Here is an 11,246-nt window from a genome sequence, read left to right as displayed (position 1 = left end):
CCTTGAGACCACCTTGGAGGAAATGAGAGAAGGAACCTGGAGACCATCCTGGAGGAAACGCCAGGAGGAACCTGATGGGCTCCATCTGCTTGCCGCGCGTCCTCTCCGCCTCCATCCCCGCTCTGTCCGGCGGCGGAAGGAGAGCAGCCAAAGCCTTTCCCTGCCAGGCCGAGAGCCGCAGGTCCCTTTGTCTTGGGGCAAGGTTGGCTCAGCTTTTGGCGAGCGCAGCCCCGGCCGGGCGCGGTGACGTGTGGCCGCTGGTCCCTGATAAGCGCTGCCCTTATCTCACCGGGGCGCTTTGATCTCGCCCCCGAGGCCGCCGGTCCCGCGGGGTCCGGAGCACAAAGCGGCCCTTGAGGCCGGGTCGGGAGGTGCCAAGCGGAGAGCGGCACATCAGAGCGGGCACTGCCTCCCGGGATAAAAGGCCTCCCTGTCGCCTCCCGAGGTCCTGACGAGGCTGCTCGGCACCATGAAGTGGCTCCTGGTGGTCCTGGCGTGTCTGCAGGTGGCGGAGGGCGCGGTCAGGTGGGTGAGAGCGTGGAGGATGGAGAGAGGAGATTGCACGGGTGTCACAGCCCGGGGCAGCTCCTGGGCATGGAGAGGGCCTGGGCATGGAGAGCAGACCCTGGGCATGGAGAGATCCTGGGCATGGAGAGGTTCTGGGACATGGAGAGGTCCTGGGCATGGAGAGGGCCTGGGGCATGGAGAAGTCCTGGGGCATGGAGAGCAGATCCTAGGCATGGAGAGCAGCTCCTGGGCATGGAGAGGTTCTGGGCATGGAGAGATCCTGGGGAATGGAGAGATCCTGGGCATGGAGAGATCCTGGGGAATGGAGAGCTGATCCTGGGATGTGGAGAGCTCCTGGACATGGAGAGCAGCCCCTGGGGCATGGAGAGCAGATCCTGGACATGGAGAGGGCCTGGGCATGGAGAGATCCAGGGGCATGGAGAGGGCCTGGGCATGGAGAGATCCTGGGCATGGAGAGATCCTGGGACATGGAGAGATCCTGGGCATGGAGAGATCCTGGGCATGGAGAGGGCCTGGGACATGGAGAGGTCCTGGGCATGGAGAGGGCCTGGGCATGGAGAGGTCCTGGGACATAGAGAGCAGACCCTGGGCATGGAGAGGTCCTGGGCATGGAGAGGTCCTGGGACATGGAGAGCAGACCCTGGGCATGGAGAGATCCTGGGCATGGAGAGGGCCTGGGGCATGGAGAGGTCCTGGGCATGGAGAGGGCCTGGGGAATGGAGAGGTCCTGGGGAATGGAGAGGTCCTGGGCATGGAGAGGTCCTGGAACATGGAGAGATCCTGGGGAATGGAGAGCAGACCCTGGGATTGAAGAGGACCTGGGCATGGAGAGATCCTGGGGAATGGAGAGATCCTGGGCATGGAGAGCAGATCCTGGGCATGGAGAGGGCCTGGGGAATGGAGAGATCCTGGGCATGGAGAGGTCCTGGGCATGGAGAGATCCTGGGCATGGAGAGGGCCTGGGCATGGAGAGGTCCTGGGGAATGGAGAGATCCTGGGGAATGGAGAGCAGATCCTGGGCATGGAGAGGGCCTGGGGAATGGAGACATCCTGGGCATGGAGAGGTCCTGGGGCATGGAGAGATCCTGGGAGTGGAGAGCAGCTCCTGGGATGTGGAGAGCTCCTAGGGCATGGAAAGCACGGGATGCTCCACAGGATGTGGAGAGCAGCTCCTGGGACATGGAGAGCTCCTGGAACCTGGGGAGCAGCTCCTGGGATGAGGAGAGCAGTTCTTGGGGACATGGAGAGCGGTTCTTGGGGACATGGAGAGCAGTTCTTGGGGACATGGAGAGCAGTTCTTGGGGACATGGAGAGCAGTTTGTGGGGACATGGAGAGCAGTTCTTGGGGACATGGAGAGCAGTTCGTGGGGACATGGAGAGCGGTTCTTGGGGACATGGAGAGCAGTTCGTGGGGACATGGAGAGCGGTTCTCGGGGACATGGAGAGCGGTTCTCGGGGACATGGAGAGCAGTTCGTGGGGACATGGAGAGCGGTTCTTGGGGACATGGAGAGCAGTTCTCAGGGACATGGAGAGCTCCTGTCACGACTCAAAGGAGCCCAGAGAACTCAGCCTTTGGAAATGCTGAAATCTCCTCGTTTCCTGCTGTGCCCTGTTGCGTTTTGTCCCTGTCTGTGCAGGATCAGCCTGAAGAAAGGCCTGTCCATCCGGGACAAGATGAGGGCAGCCGGGGTGCTGGACGATTTCCTGAGGCACATCAAATACGATCCCGTGAAGAAATACCAGCCCAGGCAGGGCTCCGTGGTCAGGCAGCCCATAACCAACCACCTGGACGTGAGTGCCCCACGCTCCCCTCCTGCCTGCCCTTCCTCCCTCCCACTGCCACAGCAACCCTGAGCCTCCAGGAGTGAGAAACTGCTTTCCTCCCACCCTTAAATTGCTTTTTTCCCCATCCTTAAATTGCTTTTTTCCCCACCCTTAAATTGCCTTTTTCCCCATCCTTAAATTGCTTTTTTCCCCATCCTTAAATTGCTTTTTTCCCCACCCTTAAATTGCTTTTTTTCCCCACCCTTAAATTGCTTTTTTCCCCATCCTTAAATCGCTTTTTCCCCCATCCTTAAATTGTTTCCCCCATCCTTAAATTGCTTTTTTCCCCACCCTTAAATCACTTTTTCCCCCCACCCTTAAATTGCTTTTTTCCCCATCCTTAAATCTCTTTTCCCCCCCATCCTTAAATTTTTTCCCCCCATCCTTAAATTGCTTTTCCCCCCATCCTTAAATTGTTTCCCCCATCCTTAAATCACTTTCCCCCATCCTTAAATTGTTTCCCCCATCCTTAAATTGTTTTCCCCCGACCCTTAAATTGCTTTTTTCCCCACCTTTAAATTTCCCCCCACTCTTAAATTGATTTTGTCCCCACCTTTAAATTTCCCCCCCACTCTTACATTGCTTTTTTACACATCCTTAAATTGCTTTTCCCCCCATTTTTAAATTGTTTCCCCCCACTCTTAAATCGCTTTTCCCCACTCTTTAACTTCTGCTTTGAGCTCTGAAGAAGCTGACCCCCACCCCAAAGAGCCAAAAGGGGCTTTTCTGTGTGAAACAAACCCCCAAGAATTATTGAATATTTCAATTTTTGGGGTACTAGAAGCAGGATGAGAGCTCAGCCTGCTCCTGCCTGGCTGGGGGATGTCAGGGGGGGTCCCTGGTCTGTCCCTGAGCCCGTGGCCAGTGGAAATTCCCTGTTTTTTCCAGTCCTCCTACTTTGGGGAGATCAGCATCGGGGAGCCCCCCCAAAAGTTTCTGGTGCTCTTTGACACCGGCTCCTCCAACCTGTGGGTGCCCTCCACGGACTGCAAGAGTCCTGCTTGCTGTGAGTACCCCGGGCTGCTGTGAGCAGAGCTACTCCTGCTCCGGGGAGTAATTAGTACTCGCTAATTAGTGCCGACTATCCCAGCACTGCGGGGCTCCAGGCTCCCGGCGTTTCAGAGCACCCCAAGATGGGTTTAGGTGCCAGAGGGTGCCCAAAGCCTCGTCCTTGTCCCTGTTCTTCCACCTCCTTCCCCTGTCACGCCGGGATTGCAATGATGGGAAAAATATAAAAGCTAAAATCCAAAGGGATCGCCCGGGGAGGGATCTGGACAAAGCTGGGATGGAAACCCCACAGCCCAAAAGAGAACAGGACAGAGGAGCAGCCTGTCCCCATCCCCAGGAGTTGGGAATTGCCCCAAGGGAGCATCCAGGAGTGAAATCCCACTGCAGAGCAGGACCTGATCCCTGGGAATTATCCCAGGAATGAAATCCCACTGCAGAGCAGGATCTGATCCCTGGGAATTATCCCAGCAGTGAAATCCCACTGCAGAACAGGATCTGATCCCTGGGAATTATGCCCAGCAGTGAAATCCCACTGCAGAGGAGGACCTGATCCCGGGAAATTATCCCAGCAGTGAAATCCCACTGCAGAGCAGGACCTGATCCCTGGGAATTATCCCAAGGGAGTATCCAACAATGAAATCCCACTGCAGAGCAGAACCTTGTCCCGGGGAATTATCCCAGGAATGAAATCCCACTGCAGAACAGGATCTGATCCCTGGGAATTATCCCAGCAGTGAAATCCCGTGCCCAGAGCTTTTCCCCCTTCTCCCTGTCCCAGTCAACCACGCCAAGTTCAAGCCCAGTGCCTCGAGCACCTTCAGCCCCGGTGGCCGGTCCTGCACCGTGTCCTACGGCAGCGGCTCCGTCACCATCGCGCTGGGCTGGGACACGCTGAGGGTGAGTGTCCCCCGTGCCACCCCTGCCTCCTGCTGCCATGTCCTGTCCCCATGGAATGAGCCCAGGAGGAGCTTTGGGGCCGATCCCATGTCCTGTCCCCATGGAATGAGCCTAGGAGGAGCCTTGGGGCCGATCCCGTGTCCTGTCCCCATGGAGGAGCCTTGGGGCTGATCCCATGTCCTGTCCCCATGGAATGAGCCCAGGAGGAGCCTTGGGGCCGATCCTGTGCCCTGTCCCCATGGAATGAGCCCAGGAGGAGCTTTGGGGCCGATCCCGTGTCCTGTCTTGGGGCCGATCCCATGTCCTGTCCCCATGGAATGAGCCCAGGAGGAACCTTGGGGCCAATCCCGTTCCCTGTGCTGCACTTGGACAATCCCTGGCAGCCTTTGGCTGGGTTTTGACCCAAATCCTGGGTTTTTTTCCCAATTTTCCCCTCTGCCTGGTGCCCTCAGGCTTGCCTGGCTGAGCTGGATGCCGTCCCTGCAGATCCAGAGCATCACTGTCACACAGCAGGAGTTTGGGCTCAGCCAGGAGGAGCCCACCCAGCCGTTCTACTTCGCGGACTTCGATGGCATCCTGGGCATGGCCTTCCCCTCGCTGGCCGTGGGGGGCACGGCCACGGCGCTGGGGGGGATGCTGGAGCAGGAGCAGCTGGCTGAGCCCGTCTTCAGCTTTTACTTCTCACGGTAAAACCTTCCAGGGCGCTCTGCGCGTCCTGGTGTCCCCTGTCTGCATCTCCTGGTGTCCCCTGTCTGCATCTCCTGGTGTCCCCTGCTGCATGTCCTGGTGTCCAAATGTCCTGGTGTCCCCTGTCTGCATCTCCTGGTGTCCCCTGTCTGCATGTCCTGGTGTCCAAATGTCCTGGTGTCCAAATGTCCTGGTGTCCCCTGCTGCATGTCCTGGTGTCCCCTGCTGCACGTCCTGGTGTCCAAATGTCCTGGTGTCCCCTGCTGCACGTCCTGGTGTCCAAATGTCCTGGTGTCCCCTGCTGCATGTCCTGGTGTCCCCTGCTGCATCTCCTGGTGTCCCCTGTCTGCATGTCCTGGTGTCCAAATGTCCTGGTGTCCCCTGTCTGCACATCGTGGTGTCCAAATGTCGTGGTGTCCCCTGTCTGCATGAGCTGGTGTCCAAATGTCCTGGTGTCCCCTGTCTGCATGTCCTGGTGTCCCCTGCTGCATGTCCTGGTGTCCCCTGTCTGCATGTCCTGGTGTCCAAATGTCCTGGTGTCCAAATGTCCTGGTGTCCACCGCTTGCATGTCCTGGTGTCCCCTGTCTTCATGTTCTGGTGTCCAAATGTCCTGGTGTCCCCTGTCTGCACGTCCTGGTGTCCAAATGTCCTGGTGTCCCCTGTCTGCATGTCCTGGTGTCCCCTGCTGCATGTCCTGGTGTCCAAATGTCCTGGTGTCCCCTGTCTGCATCTTCTGGTGTCCCCTGTCTGCATGTCCTGGTGTCCAAATGTCCTGGTGTCCCCTGTCTCCATGTTCTGGTGTCCCCTGTCTGCATGTCCTGGTGTCCAAATGTCCTGGTGTCCCCTGTCTGCATCTCCTGGTGTCCAAATGTCGTGGTGTCCCCTGCCTGGATGTCCTGGTGTCCCCTTCCTGTCCCCATGAGGTTTCCTTGGGGATTGATCCCTCTGCAGCCCACGTTGAGCACAGGGTTTCTCTGCTGCTGTGACTCTGTTTTTCCGCAGCCAGCCCACCTACGAGTACGGGGGAGAGCTCATCCTCGGGGGCATCGACCCTCGGCTCTTCCAGGGGGACATCGCGTGGGCGCCGGTGACACAGAAGCTTTACTGGCAGGTGGCACTTGAGGAGTGAGTGCTGTTTGTACCTCTGGCCATTGCAGGGCTCCGGGCTCGGTGCTTTGGGTTTAGGGCGCCCAAAGCCACGTCCTTGTCCCCTTGTCCCCTGCCAGGTTTGCCATCGGGCAGTCAGTGACCAGCTGGTGCAGCCAGGGCTGCCAGGCCATCGTGGACACGGGGACATTCCTGCTGACCGTGCCCCAGGAGTACCTGGAGAGCATCCTGGAGGCCCTGGGAGCGCAGGAGACCAGCTATGGGGTGAGTGTGGGGATTTTGGGGTCTGGAGCAGTGGGAGTCAGAGCCCTGGGCTCGACCAGGTCCCACAAAACTCACGTGGCACCTGCAGGGAAAGGGACTGCAGGGGGGAATCAGGCTGGGAAAGGTGGAGAGGAGAACCTTGTGTGGAAACCTCACAGCCTGCTCCAGGATCTGAAGGGGCTACAGGGAAGCCAGAGAGGGACTTGGGACAAGGGCCTGGAGTGACGGGACAAGGGGGGATGGGTTCAGATTGAAAGGGAAGGAATTGAGGTTTGGTACAGGGAAGGAATCCCTCCCTGTGAGGGTGGGTGGATTTCCCAGAGCAGCTGTGGATCCCTGGGAGTGTCCAAGGCCAGGCTGGAGCAGCCCGGGACAGGGGAAGGTGTCCCTGCCACGGCAGGGGTGGCACTGGTGACCTTTAAATTCCCTTCCCGCCCAAACCATTCCGTGATTCCGTGGGGTGGCACTGCCAGGGGGGTGTTTGTCCCTCTGTCCCCTCCCTGCCACCCCCCGTGTCTCTGTCCCCCCAGTACGCCGTGGACTGCGCCGACACCCACAGCAAACCCCACATCGCCTTCGGCATCGGCGGCGCCCGGCTCGCGCTGCCCCCGACCGCCTACGTCCTGAACGTACGTGGGGTGGATCCCCAGAGAGCCCCAGAGAGCCCCAGAGATCCTGAGAGATCCTGAGAGATCCCCAGAGATCCCCAGAGACCCCCGGAGACCCCCAGAGATCCTGAGAGACCCTGAGAGACCCTGAGAGATCCCTAGAGATCCTGAGTGATTCCAAGAGATCCCCAGGGATCCCCAGAGATCCCCAGAGAGCCCCAGAGATCCTGAGAGATCCCCAGAGATCCCCAGAGAGCCCCAGAGATCCCCAGAGATCCCCAAAGAGCCCCAGAGAGCCCCAGAGACCCCCAGAGAGCCCCAGGGATCCTGAGAGACCCTGAGAAATCCTGAGTGATTCCAAGAGATCCCCAGAGATCCTCGGGCACTGGGAACATCCCCAGGCACTGGGAACATCCCAAGAGTTCCCAAGAGATCCTCGGGCACCGGGAACATCCTGAGAGTTCCCAAGAGTTCCCCAGGCACCAGGAACATCTCGAGGCACTGGGAACATCTCAAGCATTCCCAAGAGTTCCCGAGGCACTGGGAAGATCCCGAGAGTTCCCGAGAGTTCCCTGGGCACCGGGAAAATCCCCAGACACCGGGAACATCTCGAGGCACCGGAAACATCCTGAAAGTTCCCGAGTGTTCCCCAGGCATTGGGAGCATCCCAAGAGTTCCCGAGGCACTGGGAACATCCTGAGGCACAGGGAACATCCCAAGGCACTGGGAAGACCCCGAGGCACTGGGAACATCCCGAGCATTCCCGAGGCATTCCCGGGAAGATCCCGGAGCTCTCCCCGTGCTGCTGGAGGCGCTGACCCCCCGTTCTCCCCCTCCAGAGCCACGGCTACTGCACCCTGGCCATGGAGGGCACCTACCTGCCCTCCCAGGACGGGCAGCCCCTCTGGATCCTGGGAAACGTTTTCCTGAAGGAATATTACACCGCCTTCGACATGGCCAACAGCCGCGTGGGCTTCGCCCCGTCGGCCTAGAGGAAGAGAATTCCAGCCCCTCTCCCACCCATGGAGCACCACAGCATTCCCAGTCCCCATCCCTCGGGATCTGTGCATGCCCACGGGTCCTGTAGCAAATAAACCATCCCAAAAAAACCATCCCAAAAAGGTCTCCGAGCTCCTGGGTTTGTTGGGAGCAGCCTGAGGGGTTCTGTGTTGTCGCTGCTGGATGTGAAATGAGCACACAGAAGATCAAAAGAGAAAAATAGCTAATTTTATTTCTGACCTTGCAATATCTAGAATCCCAAAAGTGGCAGTGGATTGGGGGATGGAATTCCCACATCTCCAACCACACTGGTCAAAGCAACAGTCCATCAATTCTCTCCTCCCACAAAAAAAAGAATACAAAACAATCATTAATTACATGAACAGGGCGTGAAAACTCCAGCTGAGATCTGTAAACATCAAAAAGCATAAAAAACTTTTAAAAGAACTTTAAAACTTTAAAAAAAACTATTAAAAAATACCTGAACACTTTTAAAAATCACAACAATTGGCTCACAATTCCTTGCTCCAGCAAGGTGAAGTGCTGGGATGAGCTCCAGGCCCTGGGATAAAGCCCCGGGGATGGGCAGTTCCCATCTCCAACCCTCGGGAAACCTCAGAGGGGAAACCCCTGAGCTTCCCTGCAGCTGGAAAAGCTTTGCCAAAGCCCTGTGGGGTATCCCAGCGGGATTCTGAGGCTGTGAGGTGGGTCACGACACCCAAATAACCCCTGAGCCCTGAATTGAGCTGTTCATCCTGGGAAATCCGCGCTGGAATATCGGGAATTGGGGGGGGGAGGGATGGGGAGCACCCCAGGCAGGGAGAATTTGGGTGACCCCGCTCTTTCCCGGAGTTTCTCAGAAGTTCTTTATCCCCAGAGCTGAATCATGGCACCCAAATAACCCCCGAGCCCTGAATTGAGCTGTTCATCCTGGGAAATCCGCGCTGGAATATCGGGAATTGGGGGGCGGTGTGGCCCAAGGGGATGGGGAGCACCCCAGGCAGGGAGAATTTGGGTGACCCCACTCTTTTCCCAGCATCCAGAGTGGTTTTTTAGGAATTCTTTCCCAGCCGAGCTCGCTCTCCGATGCGCTCACGGCTCCGTCACCTCCCGGGGGAAGGACACAAAGCGCTCCGAGCTTTGAGTCAAAATATTGACACAGCGCGCTGGGATGGAGCGGACAGTGGGGAAGGGCATTCCTCCTCCTCCTCCTCTTCCCTCTGGAATGGGAATTTTCTGCTGGAAGCAGGGTGGGGACAGGCAAAGGCCGCCCGTGTCCCTGCTGCTCTTTGCTGTCCCCTTTGCTCCCTGCAGGACCTGCCAGGCCAAGGCAGATCCAGAACCTGGCGGGGAATTCCCGAGCTTCTGACGCTTCCAAGCATCACTCCGTGCCCAAAAGCTCGGGTGGAAGCAGCCAGCAGGTCTGCAGGCACCTGGAACATTCCCAGCAGCAGGAATTTCCATTTGCTGGAAAGGGCGGGGGTGGTTGTGCCTCATTTTCCGGAAAGTTGGAGCTGGGGGAGAAAAATCCTTTATCGGGGTGATAAGGACAGTGTTTGGCTTCTTATCAGATGTTTGGATTGAGGGCAGGAGGAAAGGGCACCGAGCTGGCCATGCCCAGAGGTGACATGTGGGGCTGGCACTGTCCCTGCTGTGCCCCTGCTCCGGGAGGGGACGAGGATGAGGGGTCTGGGGGTGAGGATGAGGGGTCTGGGGTGGGGATGAGGGGTCTGGACATGAGGATGAGGGGTCTGGGGGTGAGGATGAAGGGTCTGGGGGGTGAGGATGAAGGGTCTGGAGGTGAGGATGAGGGGTCTGGAGGTGAGGATGAGGGGTTTGGGAGCAGGTAGGGATGAAGATGAGGGGTCTGGGGGAGGGTGGAGTTGGGGATGAGGGGTCTGGAGGTGAGGATGAAGGGTCTGGAGGTGAGGATGAGGGGTCTGGAGGTGAGGATGAGGGGTCTGGGGGTGAGGATGAGGGGTCTGGGGGTGAGGATGAAGGGTCTGGAGGTGAGGATGAAGGGTATGGAGGTGAGGATGAAGGGTCTGGGGGTGAGGATGAGGGGTCTGGGGGTGGGGATGAAGGGTCTGGGGGTGAGGATGAAGGGTCTGGAGGTGAGGATGAGGGGTCTGGGGTGAGGATGAAGGGTCTGGGGTGAGGATGAGGGGTTTGGGGATGAGGATGAGGGGTCTGGGGTGGGGATGAAGGGTCTGGGGGCAAGATGGAGGTAAGGATGAGGGATCTTGGGGTGAGGGTGAGGATGAGGGGTCTGGGGATGAGGATGAAGGGTTTGAGGGCAGGTAGGAGTGAAGATGAAGGGCCTGAGGGTGAGGATGAGTGGGAGAATTCCAGGCTGAGCCCTGGCTGGAGGCTTTGAAACCAGTTTGGAGCAGGAGGAGCTGCGTGTGAACAGCTCCAGGTTCCTTGGGGAGGGGTTTCTTTTTTCCCAAGGGGGACTTGCTCACGTGTACCTGCAAATAAAGGAGGGATTAAATCAGGGATTACAGCAAAGACTGCTCAGGCTGAGGAAAACACCCTGGGATTGTTCTCCGGGGGTAAAACTCATGGCTGCAGCCTCCACGGAGGGTGGGGAGGAGGGATTTGAGGTGCTTGAGGTGTGGATGGCCCCCAGAGGAGCTGCTGGATGCAGGGTCAGATGGATCGGGATGGTGCAGGGTGCCCAGGGATGACCTGAAGGATGACCTGGGTGATGCTCAGGAGATGCAGGACATTATCCGTGGCACGTGGCCACCTCAAAAATCCGCTGTTTCCAGCCCGATCTGCCAGCAGGATGATCCTGGCCACTGAAAGCCCATCCTGTGGCCACAGGCAGGGAGGTGACAGGGTCACCTGGGGACTCGAGGGATGCAGGATTTTGGTCCAAGGGGATGTAGGATCTTGGTCCAAAGGGATGCAGGATCCCGGTGCAAAGAGCTCCACAATTCCCATGCGGTCCAGGTCCAAAGGGATGCAGGATCTTGCTCCAAAGGGATTTAGGACCCTGGTGCAAGGAGCTCTATGATCCCAGTCCAAAGGGATGCAGGATCTTGGTCCAAAGGGACGCAGGATCTTGGTCCAAAGGGATGCAGGATCTTGGTCCAAAGGGATAGAGGATCTTGGTCCAAAGGGATGCAGGATCTTGGTCCAAAGGGATGCAGGATCTTGGTCCAAAGGGATGCAGGATCTTGGTCCAAAGGGATGTAGGATCTTGGTCCAAAGGGATGTAGGATCTTGGTCCAAAGGGATGCAGGATTTTGGTCCAAAGGGATGCAGGATCTTGGTCCAAAGGGATGCAGGATCCTGGTGCAAAGAGCTCCACAAT

General features: G+C 58.0%; 1 protein-coding gene across 2 annotated transcripts; it reads left to right on the top strand.

Annotated features, from left to right (window-relative positions):
* The first annotated feature begins 363 nt into the window (after positions 1-363).
* Positions 364-8,046, top strand: PGC (progastricsin). Of its 2 annotated transcripts, XM_030292128.4 has the most exons (9): positions 368-525; positions 2,167-2,320; positions 3,242-3,359; positions 4,140-4,258; positions 4,745-4,944; positions 5,949-6,071; positions 6,173-6,317; positions 6,848-6,946; positions 7,765-8,046. In XM_030292128.4, exons 1-9 carry the CDS (start codon positions 470-472, stop codon positions 7,915-7,917), a joined length of 1,167 nt encoding a protein of 388 aa, XP_030147988.3. In that variant the 5' UTR covers positions 368-469; the 3' UTR covers positions 7,918-8,046. The 2 variants fall into 2 exon arrangements, with proteins under 2 accessions (XP_030147990.3, XP_030147988.3); XM_030292130.4 differs by lacking the exon at positions 5,949-6,071 and having other exon boundaries at positions 364-525.
* The last annotated feature ends 3,200 nt before the right edge of the window (positions 8,047-11,246 follow it).

Source organism: Taeniopygia guttata, chromosome 26 (assembly GCF_048771995.1).
Source record: "Taeniopygia guttata chromosome 26, bTaeGut7.mat, whole genome shotgun sequence".
NCBI classification, from domain to species: domain Eukaryota; kingdom Metazoa; phylum Chordata; class Aves; order Passeriformes; family Estrildidae; genus Taeniopygia; species Taeniopygia guttata.
Note: the sequence above shows the minus strand (reverse complement) of the source record. Positions and strands in the feature narration are given on the sequence as shown.

Coding starts and splice junctions, on each gene's coding strand:
- PGC (XM_030292128.4), top strand. CDS start 470: ATGAAGTGGCTCCTGGTGGTCCTGGCGTGTCTGCAGGTGGCGGAGGGC. Junction 2,321..3,241: donor CCATAACCAACCACCTGGAC/GTGAGTGCCCCA, acceptor TGTTTTTTCCAG/TCCTCCTACTTTGGGGAGAT. Junction 4,259..4,744: donor TGGGCTGGGACACGCTGAGG/GTGAGTGTCCCC, acceptor CCGTCCCTGCAG/ATCCAGAGCATCACTGTCAC.